General features: G+C 40.1%; 1 protein-coding gene and 1 pseudogene across 10 annotated transcripts in view; one reads left to right on the forward strand and one right to left on the reverse strand.

Annotated features, from left to right (window-relative positions):
• Positions 1 to 349: 349 nt before the first annotated feature.
• The window catches only part of BCAT1 (branched chain amino acid transaminase 1), a gene marked incomplete at both ends in the record, with an annotated part of 61,852 nt that continues 44,066 nt past the window's right edge, over positions 350 to 18,135 (reverse strand). For 6 of the 9 annotated variants that reach the window (XM_082849648.1, XM_082849655.1, XM_082849652.1 and 3 more), the window contains 4 exons: positions 2,720 to 2,858; positions 11,232 to 11,306; positions 15,033 to 15,173; positions 17,802 to 17,887. In XM_082849648.1, the coding sequence (XP_082705774.1) occupies positions 2,817 to 2,858; positions 11,232 to 11,306; positions 15,033 to 15,173; positions 17,802 to 17,887 (344 nt within the window). Of the gene's footprint in view, positions 401 to 2,719; positions 2,859 to 11,231; positions 11,307 to 15,032; positions 15,174 to 17,801; positions 17,888 to 18,135 lie in introns of those variants that run through there. The other 3 variants (XM_082849654.1, XM_082849656.1, XM_082849650.1) reach the window with 2 other exon arrangements.
• Positions 6,786 to 7,337, forward strand: LOC309968261 (MARCKS-related protein-like; annotated as a pseudogene). The gene has a single exon. The product of its transcript is annotated as an MARCKS-related protein-like (transcript).

An 18,135-nucleotide genomic window follows, 5' to 3' on the forward strand; every position in this document is an offset into this window, starting at 1 on the left:
TTTTTTTTTTTCTCGTGACAATCTTTTGAGAACAGAATAAACGGTGTTTACCAGGTAGAAAAAAAAGTGATTCCCTAACAAGTTTTCTCAGTCATTTATTCCTCTTTCCCTTTTACTTTTCCTCTGTACTTTTGAAAGTAAAGGTTTTATTAGGTATTACTAGTTTATTCAGTCCTGCAGGTTCTGGGGAGCACGATACACATCCCTGAAATGGACTCTTCTTGTGGTGTATCATGAGTTGAAGCCTTGATAAATGACTGTAACAAAGAAAATTCCTAATAGCGAATAGCTTTAGGAAATGCTCAGGTTTTGTCTAATGCCTGGAAGCTTTGTTTTAAAATCTTGGTTTCTACTGATGTGTTTTGAAAAAGGCTGATGAACTTGGTCTGAAGTGTAAAAACTGAAAAAAAAGTGGAAGGAAGAGAACACGCAAAATAAGTTAATCATTATCATTTTAAGTGCCACCAGTTCTGTTTATATTCATGCACATGTGAACTGCTGAATCCCATTTGATCAACCCAATTAAACATTAACTAATTGCAGCCAATTATGCAAATGTCAGCAACAATATTAATTTGTTGATCTTTTTGAGCAGATTAGCCTCACATGTTCCTAATGCTAGCCTATCTTACGCCTTAAATGATCAATTAGTGTTGCGATAACTAAGTCTTGAAGAATGGATAATTGCCTAGTTATAATGTGCCACTCTTGCTGTATTAATCCACTGCAATTAAACAAATAGTGCACAAGGAAAAGAGATGTGCAGGTGTTCCCTTTAAATCTATTTAACAAGTTAGTGTCAAGGTCAATTTCCTGTCTTATTACTTAAACGAGAATGGCAGACTGTGTCCTCTGTTTTAGGAGACCTTGTTTCTTTAAATGTATATCCTTCATCTTCACAGAGTCTGGTAGAAAGGGCTTAAAATGCTCTTAAGGTCTGATGAAAGAAATCACACAGACATAATGTCAAGACATATTGTTCTCGAACTCTTACAACGAACATGTCTCGCCATACTCATTCAGAGATGCAAAGTATAAAATGTATTTGTGGCAAATAGATGATTTCCATTTCTCATAGGAATGTTGAGTCTGGTTATCATGGGCTACTTGACAGGTTAGAATTACCTTAAGTCATTTCTAGCCTACAATATTGAAAATAAAGTCCCAGGATTTGGCCAAGGCAAATGTATACTCTCAGAATGCTACTTGGTGAACAAATTTGTGCAGAGCATAGTTAAAGCACTTCAGCCCTACCTAAAAAGAACAGACTCTCCCAAGATTTCAGATCGCCAATTAAAAGCCCCCTAAAAGACATTTTTACCATTCCTTTTCATCTTATACTTCCCTCATTTTCATTTTACCGTTCCTATCTAAAAAGACTCTATGGCCAAAAGTCTTGGAAAAGAATCAAAGCCCCATTTGCTATGTGCTGCTAAATGCCTTAAGGAAAATTTTCCAGCACAGCAAAACTTTTAGAATTTTTTCCTTGCTCTGAAAAGAGGATGAAATATGATCAGCAAGATGAAAGTTATTAGGACTAAAGGAAACCAAAATATAATGTCTGAGAGTTGACCTTCCAAGGGTAAATGTTTTCTATCAAGATTTGACTTTCCCCTAGATAAACCAGGATACAATTTTAACTCATGGCTCCTAAACAAGGAAAATATCATCTATAATCACTCTCCCTGTACCCTAACCATGTGCTTATCCAATCCCCATTCAACAGAAATGAGCACCTATAAAACCAGAGTATAAAATCCAGAGTAAATACCTCTTTGCTTTCTATCAAAAAACTAAATATGATTTATTTTGTATTTATCACAACATTTATGTGTTTAACACGAAACATATATCATTTCCGTTTGGTTGGTATGGTATCACGATCTCTCTAGAGCTATTACTTTAATTCCAAGACAGTCTTCCAATAAAGACAATATGAAAATTGTTAATTAAAAATAAAATAAGTTAATCATTATCATTTTAAGTGCCACCAGTTCTGTTTATATTCATGCACATGTGAACTGCTGAATGAGGTAAATACAAAGTCAGAATCGATCACAAATTCTAATAAAGAGGTTTCACAATATAGAAACAAAGAAGGTACATGTTCATTCATTCCTTGTTAGGTGACAGGCAGGGGAATACAAAGATCTATAAGGCACAAGACCCTCAGTCTTGTAGTGAAGCCTGACTGCTGATTACAACACAATGTGGAAAGGGCAGGGGTGGGCCTTGCTGATGCACCAGGAGAGCCTGGCGCAGACCGGGGCATCAGGAAGGAGGGAGAGATTTTCCCTAAGACGGACTTAGGGGACCTGGAAAGAAATATGAGGGGAGGAAATCCAGTTTCTCAAAGTCTTGATTTAAAAAAAAAACAACAACAAACACTTTCTGAGGATGAAGATGTGTGGCAGGAAATGGTACCTATGAAATTTACTCAGATCAGCTTTTCAAACACAAAAACACTCACTTGGTTGAGGAGCAGAACGTAACTTATGCTAAAGAATAAACACTTTTTTATCTGATTGAAGTACCAAGGGAAGCACTCAGGTTATGGAGGAAAATTCTACGCTTAGATGGCTTCCATTCTCATCTTTCTAGAGAAGGTAAGGTAAGCTTCTAGGAGCAAGTTTATGAACTACCACTGGATGACTGCAATTCATCTTCTCTGGCACGAGGAAACAATCGCCCTGGAAACACTGATAATACAAACTACATTATGCACAACTAAAAACAGGTAGCCAAAGAAATTTCTCATAATTCAAATGCAACAGTCTGTCCCAAGAACACACAAATGATAGCCTGTTCTTTTCCATTCAGGATACTGTGATTGTCCAATCACTCTCTTCTCTTCCGTACTACAACAAAAGCAAGAAAACATGTTTCAGTGTAAAAACTCACAGCGCAGGGACAGCTTATAAATAAACTTAATGATATAACCAACGTTGTACAAAAGGTTCGCTTCTGTTTTGAACATTAAAAGCATATTCACATTGAAAATAAGACTATGTGTAAACAAATACCTGGAAAGAATCACAAATTTTATAATTACTGTGGAGCTCGATTTATAGCTGGTATAGGTCCCTTACATATGCCTTTTCATTGCCATTCTGTATTTAGCGTCTCAGATCATGTCCCCTTTCCACATGAATTGCCTCTTTAGTACTAATATAACTTGAGTTGAAATGAACACAAACAACAGAATTCCTGAACTGGAAAGAACATTAATGACCATCTAGCATGCAGGGGATGAGCCACATAAGTGGGGCTCTGGATTTCACTTCAGAGCAATTCCACTTCTACTGGTTTTATGTAGTGGGATTCCAGGAAAGGTTTCATTTGTAGAAAATTTCTATGGCTTAAAAATCAAGTGTGAAGAGCAATGAACTTTTAAGCCCAGCTTCTCATTTAAGGACACTGAGGCTCAACGAAACTCTTAAAAAAAAAAAATGTATTGAAGTAAAGTTGATTTACAATATTGTGTTAATTTCTGTGGTACAGCGTAATGATTCAATTATACATATATATATTCTTTCTCATATTCTTTTCCATTATGGTTTATCACAGGATTTTTTTTAACTTTTTATTTTATATTGGAGTATAGGCGATTAACAATGTTGTGATAATTTCAGGTGCACAGCAAAGGGACTCGGCCACATATACATGTATCCATTCTCCCCCAAACTCTCCTCCCATCCCGGCTGCCCCATAACATTGAGCAGAGTTCCCTGTGCTGTACAGTAGGTCTTTGTTGATTACCCATTTTAAATATAGCAGTACAGGGGCTTCCCTGGTGGCACAGTGGTTAAGAATCTGCCCGCCAATGCAGGGGACACAGGCTCGAGCCCTGGTCCGGGAAGATCCCACATGCTGCGGAGCAACTAAGCCTGTGCGCCACAGCTACTGAGCCTGCGCTCTAGAGCCTGCATGCCACAACTACTGAGCCCACGTGCCACAACTACTGAAGCCCGCAGGCCTAGAGCCCATGCTCCACAACAAGAGAAGCCACTGCAATGAGAAGCCTGCACACCGCAACAAAGAGTAGCCCCCGCTCGCCACAGCAATGAAGACCCAACACAGCCAAAAACAAATAAATTAAAAATAAATAAATAAATAAATATAGCAGTACATCAGAGGATACTGAATATAGTTCCCTGTGCTATACAGTAGGACCTTGTTGTTTATCCATTCTATATATAATAGTTTGCATTTGCTAACCCCAAACTCCCAATCCATCCCTCCCCCACCCCACTGCCCGCCTTGGCAACCACAAGTCTGCTCTCTTCTAGGAAGCTCTTAATCACAGCCCAGTTCTGCCTCTATGCAATGCTATTCCTTCTACATCACAATGTCCGTGTGCTGGGTGCCTCTTAAAGAACTTTGAAGACCTCAGAGGGGACTTCCCTGGTGGTGCAGTGGTTAAGACTCCGTGCACCCAATGCAGGGGGCCTGGGTTCGATCCCTGGTCAGGGAACTAGATCCCACATGCATGCCACGACTAACATTACGTATGCCACAGCTAAGGAGCCCAAGAGCTGCAACTAAGGAGCCTGCCTGCCGCAACTAAAGATCCGGCACAACCAAATTAATTAATTAATTTAAAAAAATAATAAAAAAAGACCTTGGAAATCAGAATCTATCAAATTGGTAAAAAAAAAAACTGGAAGCCAGGAATGGGTCCACCTACAACCTTCTGGTTTACATGAAAAGGAGAATGAAGGAAGCCCAATGACTATAAGTGACTTGCTTAATCCATATCAGAAAGGGTTGCCTAAAGACGGTGGCCCCCCACTGTTGACTCTGTTGATTAATGATGAACGCTGGATAAAACATTCCCGAATTCTGCCTGATTTATAGATGGTGGCGACACAACTTAGGGGTAAGAGCAAAATATATGTTTTATTTTCCTTATGTGGATTCCCATTAATACATCAGACACTTTAGTCATTAATAATAATTGGGCATCAGCATACTGACATTTTAGCAGATCTTGTTACAAAACTTGATTCATGACCACTATAATTTCATCTTGAATCTCACCAGTTAAAGTGAATTTGCTTTCAATTAGTTGTTTTAGTTTTAAAAACAGTCAAGATCAATTTTCAATACAATGACAGTCATAGGCTGTGTAAGTCTATGAACCTGCAGAATATGTGTTAAGGTTTATCTCTCTCATCCTATAATTTATGCTTTTATGTAAAATCATAGCATTCCGAGATGTGTCCAAGAGATGTGATAATACAGGTAATTCATAGTATCTAGACCTAGGTGGTTAACAATCACCTTTCATTTCAATGATGGATAATGTCATTTAATTTTCCAAGGCAAAATTATTCAGAGTAGAGATGACAGATTCTAGCAGGGATAGAAATTTTTCCTCAAGAGGTGTCCAGAGAAGCAGGGGCAAGAAAACACTCATCTGCATGAGCCAGGCTGTCCTTATACCCCTGGCAGTGTCGTTAACACAACCATAGCAGCAGTCCCACACCTTTAACGTTTGCAACACAGCAAATCAAATCGAGCCTGTAGGATGGTACTTTGAGTCCACCTGGAAGGCTCAGTGGGATGCGCAGAATTTTTATCTTTTCATCAATTCCAATTAGAACACTGAACTAAAACATGACTAACGACAAGCTTATTATTTGCATTCGATGCATGTATGGCAAATTTTACAAGGCCTTCGCTAAAATACTTTCTACATTCAGCAGAAAATTCTTAGCAACATAAAAGGTGAATCTTCACATCAGGTACTTACTCTCCACAAGGTCCAAAAAAATATAACCAGCACTGCTCACCAGGTAGCACTTCGCCATCCTGGTTCTAAACCGCACTCAATGGCCATGCAAAGTTCTGTGATCCCGTAACAAGGGGAGAAGTGTGGACTAGGGAACAAGGAGGGGCTGGGAAGCTGGTCAAGGGACTGAGCCATCAAAGCAATCTGGAATGTTTACCAAGTCTGCACACGAAAGGGGTGGGGCTCTTAACTTCCAGAACTAAAGTCATCATGCTGTTCCACTGAAAACAAGAAAAATCCAGTAACAACTAATGGCCATTTATCCTTATGAAGTTGTAGCCACTGGTGGGAAAACAGATTTCTGAAATTCTATCTGGTGACGTGCAATCAACACAGATCCTGCTTCTATCCCATTCAGCTTCCCTTATTTTAAACTGTTGAAGATGTCCCCCTCTGGGTCTTGGCAATCACTCCTCCCACTTTCTGAAATGGTAATAGCAGCACTGCTAGTTAGTCAGACATGCTACCTGGATACTGAAGACCCGGCTTCCAGCTTTTATCTGATCTTGACAGCAGTTGATGTGTATCTCACTTTGAAAAGACCTAAATCAGATTCTCTGAAGGTTTTTCTGAAAAATAATTTGACGTTATTCAAGACCTTCCTCCCATCTCTTCTCAGAATGTGTTAATATGCAAAAGGCAACACATTTTTACTCTTTAGTACTTGCTTGGTGTGTCAATCACCCATTCATTCCTTTATTTAAGAAACATTACTGAGTGTGTACTATGGCCCAGGCCCTGTACCTAATACTAGGTTTACCAAAAGAGAATAAAACAATGCCCACCCTCAGAAAACCACAGAACAAAGATAAGTGTGTGACTAATTAGAACATAATATAAAGGTCATATGTGGGGCATCCCGGAGGCCCGGAGCGGAGCTGCAGCTCAGTCTCCTCCGCCAACCCTCCCCCTCAGGCGCCATCCCTCCTGCTGGCCAGGCCCACCCGGACCGATCGATAAGATCCACTGCGGCTCGAGCCCCGGGCAGCTCATGGGCAGCCAGAGCTCCAAGGCTCCCCGCGGCGACGTGACCGGAGAGGAGGCAGCCGGCGCTTCCCCCCACCCCCCCTCAGGTCAGCGGACCGGAGGACGGCCACGTGAAAAGCCATGCAGACTCACCCCCCAAAGGTGAAGGGAGTCGCCCCCTGTGAACGGAACAGAGGAGGCAGCCGGGGCCACTGGCGATGCCATGGAGCCGGCACCCCCTAGCCAGGGCGCTGAGGCCAACGGGGAGGTCCCGCCCAAGGAGACCCCCAAGAAGAAGAAATATCTTTCAAGAAAACTTTCAAATTGAGCGGCCTGGCCTTCAAGAGAAATCGGAGGGAGGGGGCAGGGGGCATCCGTCTGCCTAGTCACCCACAGAGGAAGGGCAGGAGCAGGGGGGTCGGTGCCTGCGGCGAGGGAGGCACCGCCCAGGGAGGGAAGGCTGCCGCCACCCGAGAGCCAGGAGCCCCAGGCCACAGGGGAGAGGCTGGTGCAGGGCCCGGGTGCAGAGCCATCCACCGCTGGGGGCCCTACACCAGCGGGCGGGCAGAATGAGTAGCCGGGTGAGGTCAGGTGGGTGATCTCTAAGCTGCAGAAAACTGCGCTGTCCTTGTGGTCACTGCCTGGACCTGGTGCCCTGGCTGCCTTCCTGTGCCCAGAAAGGAAGGGGCTGTTGCCCCCTCACCACGTTCCCTTTCCTCTTCTCCCTCCTGTGGATTCTCCCATCATCCAGCTGGTCTTCCCCTTAAGGCCAGTTGAAGATGGTCCCTTGCAGTGTCCCAGGTTGGGTTAGTGATGTGAAATGCTCCTGCCCCTGTCCCTGCCTCCTTCCCTGTCCCCACCCGTGCAGAAGGCAGTTGCTGGTTTTCTTCCCCAATTCTTTTCCAAGTAGGTGTTGTTTATTCCCCAAATCCCTGAGCCCCACGTAGGGGTGGGCTATACTCCCAAACCCTGAGTGGCCAGCCTTCCCCTGTTGAGTTTTTAGTCTCGTGTTGTGCCTAGTGGCCCCTGGGCTGGGGAGGACACTGCCCCTGTGTAGGTTTTCATAAATGTCTTACTCGAGTTCAAACCTCCAGCTTGTGAATCAACTGTGTCTCTTTTTTGACTTGGTAAGCAAGTATTAAGCTTTGGGGTCGAGGGGAGGTATGTGATGTGGAACAACTTCTTGTCTTTTTTTTCCCCCTCCCATTGTTGTAAATAACTTAATGGCCAAACCCCAAATTTGTAATTTTTTTTTTCCTAACTGCTAAAACCATTCTCTTCCACCTGGTTTTACTTTAACATTTGGAAAAGGAATAAATGTCATCCCATTAAAAAAAAAAAAAGGGTCATATGTGATCATCCCAGGGGCCATGGAAGCTGGAGGATGAAGCAGCACTTAAGTGGGTGAATATGTGTTTGTACTGGGGGAAAGGGACGCTGTTCAAGAGACTGAAAAGATTCCTAAAGGAGATGTGTCTCGAAGGATAACCAACACCTTATCAAGTGGGAAAACTGTAGAAGATACAGAAAGGCAGAAAGGAAGCAGCAGAGAGCAGAGCATATTGGACGACAGAGAAGACCCCTAATGGCAGCGGCAAAGGTGAAGATGATGGTAACTGGAATAGCAAAGAGCAATGGGAGAGAGGGGAAACATGGGCAACGTGGAGATGTTCTCCAAGTTCAAGTTTGGTTAAGTATGAACACAGAAGTGTTTTTCTTTTTTGCATTAAAAAAAAAAGGAAGAAATAAAAAGAAAAACAGGACTTCCCTGGTGGCACAGTGGTTAAGAATCTGCCTGCCAATGCAGGGGACACAGGTTCGAGCCCTGGTCCAGGAAGATCCCACATGCCGCAGAGCAACTAAGCCCATCTGCCACAACTACTGAGCCTGCGCTCTAGAGCCCGCGTGCCACAACTACTGAAGCCCCCGCGCCTAGAGCCTGTGCTCCACAAGAAGAGAAGCCACCGCAATGAGAAGCCTGTGCACCACAATGAAGAGTAGCCCCCGGCTCGCCGCAACTAAGGAAAGCCCAAGTGCAGCAACGAAGACCCAAAACAACCAAAAATAAACAAACAAACAAACAAACTTATTTAAAACAAAAACAAAAGAATCCTGTCATCTGAAATGTCCCCCTCCTAAGAGGTATTTGTAGGGCAATCTAAGATCCAGGGAACTATGTGGATAATTAGCCAAATGGGATGAACACTCAACCTCAGAGGTTCTTACTTGTATACAGAAGTACACAAGTCAAATAAAAATTGTATCTGTGGTTAAGAAGGTATCTTCCCCTCTAGGTCACACTGTAGGAACCTTGAGGTTTCTTGGTTATTATTGTTCTCTTCTTCAATTCACCAGAGCACTTTGGAGGAAACATCACGTTTCCATGCAATGTCAAAGAGATCAAATGTAAAACATGATGCAATTCTACGCTTTTTCCTCAATAATTATACTTCAGTTATTTTTCTTGGAGAGAAACAGACAATTTAGTAGCTTGGCTGACAGCACCAATTTGCCAGCTTGTAAGAGAGTAATTTCGAAACTGTAGGTTCCATGCCCACAGGCACAAAATAATTGAAGAAGAAAGAGGTGGTCTTAGATTCCAAATGGATGGTCCTTTGTTACTTAACAATTTGGAGCAGATTTGGTGCTCCTGGTTTGTAGTTTAATTCAGAATCCTTGTATTATCTCATGTATCCCCTTGTTTCTTTGTTCAGTGTGGAGCTCTGAACGTATCATTAGTTTTTAGTGTTACTACCATTTATACTTTACTACCTAGAGTATTAACTTCTTGGCCACAAGCACCAAGTTATATAGAGCATATACACAGGTAAGAGGAAAATGGTCTATTTCTTCTCATTTTCTGCTTCATATATAACTTTTATTTTTAAACCTTTTGATATGGTCTCACATTTAAATTGAATAAATTTGTCTTTCGTCTATATCAGTGTGCTTTGACCTCTCCAGTTTTTCGGTCACTTTTTCCACCACTCCATCACCAGCACCTGGAACTGCCTCTGGCACACAGTTTGTGCTCAATACTATGTATCTGTTGAATGAATGAATCAAAAGCATTCACTTCCCTCACCTACATTCCTGGCTTCTGTAATCTTACCCAGACAACTCTAAAAATAAAAATACCTGAACCATCCATGCAGAAATTTTTATTAAATTTCTTCGAATTACTTTGGATTTGTTCTATGCAGAAACCAACTCTGAATAAATTTTAAGTCTTCAATGTTAAGATATTCCTTTATTTAGCTTACAGAAAATTCCTATAGAACACTTCTATTGAAGAGTGTAAGACAACTCATTGGTTCTAAAAGCACAATAATTCTTTTCTTTTAATGCTATAAATTTTGCATAACAGTGGCTAAGTCTTCAAAAAATAGCATTTTCATCCAAAGTTCTCTGTAGGGACCTGCTGCTTTCCCAACCAACTTTACATTTTTGCTTACTTTTTAAGACCCCACACGATTTGATGTCACCCAATCTATCAAACTTTATTTCACATTTCAATATGAATCTCAGCTCCCTCGGGTATTTTCACTGACTGGCAACGATGGCATCCGGGCTCAGCAAACTTTAGAACAATATCTTTTATAGGTGACCCAGGTTTACCTGGTATATGATATGTCTACCTAGAAAGATGCTTAACTGCCTGATGACATTACTGTAAATTGTTGCTCAGAAAAAAATAGGCAAAACAAAGTTAGCAGTATTAAAAAATAGGTGTGCACACTCTTTGACCTGATAATTACAATCCCAGGAATTTATCCTAAGGAAAAAATCAAGGATGCACTGTTTATAATAGTGAAAGAATTTCCAACAACTTAAATGTTCAATAAGATTTCTTTAAAAATTATGGTATATCAACATAGTGGAATTTAATTAAACTTTATATGTAGAATTTTAAAATTTATTGATACGAAAAAGCAAATGATTTATTAATTGAAAAAAAGCAGGTTAACAAAATTACGTATGATCCCACTGTCAGAAAAATATCTATCTAAAAATACACTGAGTGCTTATAAAATACTGAAAGTTGAGATATCAAAAGTTAAGTGATTTTATCTGTGATGTAATCACAGGAAATATTAGTTTTTTTCTGTGCTTTCTTCTACTTTAAAGTCTTTTCTTTTATAAGAAGTCTGTTATACTTTTCATGAGATTTTTAAGTGTTATCAAAATTTATATACTTTTAAAAAATGTTAAGTAATTGAGTCCCTGACTATATATATATATATATTTTTCCCCCTTCTTTCCTTCCTTTTTTTTTTTTTTTTTTAAACTGTGTATCTTTTTTCTCATTTCTGCTTTGCTCATGTCCACACATACTATTGGGAACATCTTCCTTAAATTTAATTTGTTGACCTCAGATGGTAGCACTTACTCTCTTCTCTCCACTGAAGTATAATTTGGTTCTAGGCTTTGAAAGAAAAAAAGACAGCATTTTAAAAATAGAAGCCCTTACCTGAATATCAGTCAATTTGTCCAAGATGCGGCTTGCAAGCTTAGGCCCATTCTCCATAGTTGGGATGTGTATAGTCTATGAAAGAAAACCAGACACGAAATCATTTGAGGATGTTCATGTACACAGTAACGAGAAGTAAGAAACTCAGCAATTTTACCGAAATAAGGAATGGCACTATGGTAACCTCATTATGGATGCTAACTCCTTATGCCAGACTCTTTTCTATTCTGAATTTGAATAAAAATGAACTAGCCGGTGATAGGTTGTTCATTTCCTACCAACTGATTTCAGGGCATAACTGGTTTATATGCCAGTCTTCAGGCTGATTTGAGGAACCATGAGAAGCAGGGGTACCTAGAATAGGGGCTAAACTTAAAGAACCCTAACTTTTCCAGCATCCTGAGAATCTATGAGGATGAATGATTAACCTCCACATCTAACGCTCTTGGCAGGGAATGAGACCTCAGAAGACAGTGTGCCGCAAATTAAAGCAAGTCATTTCAGGGACATAAATTGAAGCACGTCCATATCTTCACAAAAGGGGCTGCCAAATCTGTCTGTTCTAAGCCAAACTTCCAGGGGCCACAAATTCCACGAAGTTGGACAGCATGGTTAAATTCAGGGCACAGAGATTTCATGTGCCCTAATTTATACTTTGAGTCACACCCATTCATGCCTTGCTGGCTTGCAGGCTTTTGATAGTTTGATTTTAGTAGAGAGTCCGTACTCTTACTTTTCTTATTATGCCCTTTAGGGTAATAGGATAATTCGATGTACCTTTTGGCTCTGAATGGCTACCTAAAACAAAACCATAAAAATGTATTAAACTTTACTAACTTACTTCTAGAGGAGAAGTAATAACTGGACTTTAAAAATCTGACCTAATGACAACTTTAGTTCATTTAAAAAGTGGACTGATAATATATTACCTAGATACTACCATAGTAAAATGTGAAACAGTAGCTTTATAATCAGTGTAAGCATTCATATATAATAGAATAATTCATCTCCCTTGAAAAATCAATCTGTAGATGGAATTATGTCAGGAGCCAAGTTTGAAAATCTCAAGCAATGAAGCAACCACCATTAAAATTAGGAGGAAAAAAAAAATCAATCCACCCAGCTGAGGAAAAAATAATTATAATGTTGAATTTAAAAACCTATAGAATAGGGGCTTCCATGGTGGCGCAGTGGTTGAGAGTCCGCCTGCCAGTGCAGGGGACACAGGTTTGTGCCCCGGTCCGGCAAGATCCCACATGCCGCTGAGCGGCTGGGCCCATGAGCCATGGCCGCTGAGCCTGCGTGTCCAGAGCCTGTGCTCCACAACGGGAGAGGCCACAACAGTGAGAGGCCCGCGTACCGCAAAAAAAAAACAAAAAAAACCCCAATAGAATAGAGATAAACCCATGCACATATGGTCATCTTATCTTTGATAAAGGAGGCAAGAATATACAATGGAGAAAAGACAGCCTCTTTAATAAGTGGTGCTGAGAAAATTGGACAGCTACATGTATAAGAATGAAATTAGAACACTCCCTAACACCATACACAAAAATAAACTCAAAATGGACTAAAGACCTAAATGTAAGGCCAGACACTATAAAACTCTTAGAGGAAAACATAGGCTGAACACTCTATGACATAAATCACAGCAAGATCCTTTCTGACCCAGCTCCTAGAGAAATGGAAATAAAAACAAAAATAAAAAATGGGACCTAATGAAACTTAAAAGCTTTTGCACAGCAAAGGAAACCATAAACAAGATGAAAAGACAACCCTCAGAATGGGAGAAAATATTTGCAAACGAAGCAATTGACAAAGGATTAATCTCCAAAATATACAAGCAGCTCATGCAGCTCAACATCAAAAAGACAAAGAACCCAATCCAAAAATGGGCAGAAGACCTAAATAGACATTTCTCCAAAGAAGATATACAGATGGCCAACAAACACATGAAAGAATGCTCAACATCACTAATCACTACAGAAATGCAAATCAAAACTACAATGAGGTATCCCCTCACACCAGTCAGAATGGCTGTCCTCAAAAAATCTACAAACAATAAATGCTGGAGAGGGTGTGGAGAAAAGGGAACCCTCTTGCACTGTTTGTGGGAATGTAAATTGATACCGCCACTATGGAGAACAGTATAGAGGTTCCTTAAAAAAACTAAGAATAGAGCTACGTTATGATACAGCAATCCCACTACTGGGCATATACCCAGAGAAAACCATAATTCAAAAAGATACATGCACCCCAATATTCACTGAGACACTATTTACAATAGCCAGGACATGGGTGCAACCTAAGTGTCCACTGACAGATGAATGGATAAAGAAGATGTGGTACATATATACAATGGAACATTACTCAGCCATAAAAAGAAATGAAATTGAGTTACTTGTAGTTAGGTGGATGGACCTAGAGTCTGTCCTACAGAGTGAAGTAAGTCAGAAAGAGAAAAACAAATACCATATGCTAACACATATATATGGAATCTTAAAAAAAAAAAAAGGTCATGAAGAATCTAGGGGCAAGACGGGAATAAAGACGCAGACCTACTAGAGAATGGACTTGAGGACACAGGAAGGGGGAAGGGTAAGCTGGGACGAAGTGAGACAGTGGCATGTAAAATAGAAAGCTAACGGGAAGCAGTTGCATAGCACAGGGAGATCAGCTCGGTGCTTTGTGACCAGCTAGAAGGGTGAGATAGGGAGGGTGGGAGGGAAAAAGACCAATAGAAGGGACTTCCCTGGTGGCACACTGGTTAAGAATCCGCCTGCCAATGCAGGGGACACAGGTTTGAGCCCTGGTCCGGGAAGATCCCATGCCACGGAGCAGCTAAGCCCGTGCACCACAACTACTGAGCCTGTGCTCTAGAGCCCATGAGCCACAGCTACTGAGGCTGTGTGCCACAGCTACTGAAGCCCATGGGCCTAGAGCCCGAGCTCTTTAACAAAAGAAGCCACTGCAATGAGAACCCGCTCGCCGCAAAAAGAGAAAGCACACGCGCAGCAACAAAGACCCAATGCAGCCAAAAAAAAACAAAAACCCAAAAAAAAATAGAATTTGTATTTATTATGAGTAATTTAAGCCAATTCATTCACATTATAAAAATAATGCCCACATGCCTCTGAATTATGAAGTTAGATGACGATGTTAATCGTAAGTATTGGAGCTGTGTTGTAAAGAGGAAAGTAAAAAAACTAACAAGAAAATGGATGTACAGCACATATACACAAGATTAATTTACTAGGAGGAAATTTCTTCTAACTAAATGCTTGAATTCCTTCTGAAAGATTTTAGTAAATGCCATGAGGTTTGCCAAATGAAAATTTTTTATGAAGTGGTCTAATTAATAATGATGAAGATGAAAAATGTAGGAGTTGATCATTCAAATGAGTTTTCTTTAATAATTTGCTATTCCTACTCCAGTAGTTCAGAAGTACTTTTGGAAACCAGAGACTGAAATTTCACTTAGTTGTAAAACCTTCCTTAGTGAGATGATAGAAAGAAATGAGTGTAGGTCTATTGGTACATCTCCAATCCCTAAACTGATGTAAGGCAGGTATGATAACAAAGGACAAAACTGTTGGAGTTTACAGGAAACCACTGGAAAGATGAATAAGTCATTTGCTAACACAAGTTCATCGGGACAAACTGCCACAGTTAACAGAACGCTAAGTTATTTAAAAAACCCTTCGCATCCTGGGTCCAACTAGCACTTTGTCCACATATTTAAAGAATTAAATTACAGGCAAATGTTTGAAAATGATAGGAAGTGAAGAAACAGCGTCTTACCTCACCCTTGTACAGTATATTCGAAACTGGGCAAACAACACAGGCGGTACCAGAACCAAACATCTCCCTCACGCGGTTCTCCTCCACGGCTGTGTTCAGGTCGTCCATGGTGAGGTACCTCTCTGACACCTTAAATTCTCCCTGTTTCGGATAGAAATAAAAATAAATATATTTTTAAGGAAAAGGCATACAAAAAATGCCCGGTGGTATGGACCATTCTACTTTACATTCTGACTGAACTCAGATAATGTCATAATTGTCCTTAGAGGGAAAGCTGGAGAGATCGACACCATCTTATTGAGAAACACACTGAGATGCTAAGCAACCTACTCTAAGGTCACAGCATCTTTAAATGAGATGATCCGAATAGAAAATGTAAGATCAGCATGACAGAGTACATGGTATGTTTTAATACATGCCTGCTTTTCTGCCTTTTATTTGTTATCATGGCCAAAGTCTCACAAGTTGATGCACCCCAAGTGCTACTTAATGTGTATTCTAAACCCTATTTATCATAGAAAATATATTATTATCTAATATTAATAATTATAGCCACCATTTATCGAGCATCCACCACATGCCACGTTCTCTAATTTTTAAGGTGGGTAATATCATCCCCATTTTACAGATGAGGAAATTAAAGTTCAAGGAGGCTGAGTGACACCCTGAAGGCCACACAGCTAGTAAATGGCAGAAACTGGATTTGAACTCAGGTCTGATAATGACTGGCTCCAAATGTGGTCCTCTTTCTACTGTTTCTTTTATGGAGTAGAAACAGAGACTGAATTTAAATATCTGAAACATTTCATTACGTTAAAACATAGTGTATTTGGACTTTATTTAAGAAATTACATTGTATATTTTTTCTTCCTAAATTCACTGATTCAGTCGACTTCACAGCAGCAATCCTCTTCCTTCTCTCTGGCGCTGTATTAGGCTGAGTTTAATCATAGAATTACTGGTATACCCGCTCATCGACTTCAGCTGAACTATGTATTTGCTCAAGGATAGGAAGTGGAAAAAAATTCTGATGCTTTTAAGCTATGTTTAAACTATCTGTTTAATACTCATTCTTTAATCTGTTTAACTCTCATTCTCCTATGTTAGTGGTTAAAGTTCAAAGCTTGTCAGGAGGCTATTTGAATTAAGGGCAACAACGAATGAATCCATTTTTTTAAAATAAGATGAGAGTATTTTTTAAAATCTACAAATCCACAACAGATAAAAATGGAAATCACAGCCCTTGGAAAGATTCAAAACATTAGAAGAAGAATGCATCATGCTGTAAGTATATTTGGAAGGGTAGGGAAATATGCCTGCAACAGAAATATGGCTTTTTGTAAGTTTCAACCTATCTCAGTCTGCGATTGCAATTAAGTTGTACAAAGGCAAATAAATAAATAAATAAATTCCAGCAAATCAGCCAAGTGAGAACAAGCTGAGTTCTGCGTTGTGGAAAAGAAAAGAAAAGAAAAAAAAATCTCTTGTACACAAACAGAATTCTTTTTACTCTGCTCACCCTCACTTATTTTTGGACAATTTCCCCTACCTGGCAAACAGTGGTAACCCCCCGCAGGCCTCTTGGCATTTGTGTCTCACAGTTTTAAAAATAAATTACAGCTAAGGAGTCAGGAAGAAACTTCCTCTATAATAACCTATTTTTCACGCTAGCAGATCATTAGCGTGGGGGAATTTCCACTTGGAACTTCTCATCAAACCTTCTGTACTTGGTTGATTTTTTTCTTTAATAAAACAAAAATCACTGAGCTTGGAAAATACATCTTCCCAATTGAAAACACAATTAGGACAGGGCAAGCTGTTTGAAATTATACCAACAGTTTGTAAATGTCATGCCCAATGCGCCAGCCAGCATGCGGCAGTTGGGTCTTGTCTACTTCAGGATTTTGAGAATTATTTATAGCACGTTTTCTCTATTTCCAAAGCCTTTTCCAGAGAAACTGTACTCTCGTAGACGTGTGTGTTTAGAAACATTTGTCCTATTAGCACTGTTTCACCACAGTCTGCTCAAAGCCTTTTCTTGTCCCTTGGAGACCATTTGAATACATGGGTCAAAAGTCCCATCCAGGAACCTTTGCCAGATTAATCAACTCATTCAATATTCATCTTGAATATGCTAAGTCACTTCCAATACCGAATGGTTTAACACACGTGCCTGTGTCACTTGAATCAGAAAGGCTACTGAAAACAACTTTACATTTGCTTGAATGTTTAGATGTTAAAATAAGCATGTATGTGAATTTGGGAGGACAGGGGGCAGGAAGGAGGGAGAAAGAAGACCGCGAAACTAATAGTGTCATGTTAGCATTTATATGTCAGTAAAATTCTTTAACTTCTAGCACGGTTACACTGGAATAAACACAGGAAGGGAAGGACTACGTACCACTGCCATTTGGAAACAACACACTCAGACTTGAAAAGTTAAAGGCTGGCGAAAAGGAAGCCCTCGGAGGATAAACCAGATGAGTCGGTAGGATTCACCTGGCATAAAGCCTGAGACTAGCACTAGAATACTTCTTCACTAGGACGACCTGCTGAACTGGTTTCTGCCTGCCCTCCCTACAAACAATACTTACCTGATAGTCTCACCAAGACAGTCCTTCTAGAAGAGTTCTTTTCACTCAAGTTAAGATTTAAAGATTAGACAGCATTGGTTGGAACTACAGGATATTATTTCAGTACTAAGCTGGACTTTTTTTGATTACTTTTTGTTCCATGCTTATGAAAGTGGTTCACGTCAAAGGCACCCACCCACTTGTGTGCCAGGTCCAGGATGCTCTGCCTTGTCACTCCTGGAAGAATGATGCCATCTAGCGGAGGAGTTGCCAGTTCTTCCTCTGTCAATTAGAAATTGGAATCATTTCAAACTTTATTAGCCATGCCTTTTATCAATAGCCATTAAAAAAAAAAGTTTCTTGCAATTTTGCTGGTGATAAACATGAAAAGGAGGTCACTGTTCTGCATTGTCAAATTTTCCAAATCAACTCATACTTCAGGTAGATTCTTATGTTTTTTTTAAAAAAAGGGAAGAAGAAAGGAAATCAGTCATCCTACCATCTTCAATTTATCCTTAACTGTGAAAAAT

Source organism: Leucopleurus acutus (assembly GCF_964270905.1).
Source record: "Leucopleurus acutus genome assembly, chromosome: 11".
In the NCBI taxonomy this organism is placed as follows: Eukaryota; Metazoa; Chordata; class Mammalia; order Artiodactyla; family Delphinidae; genus Leucopleurus; species Leucopleurus acutus.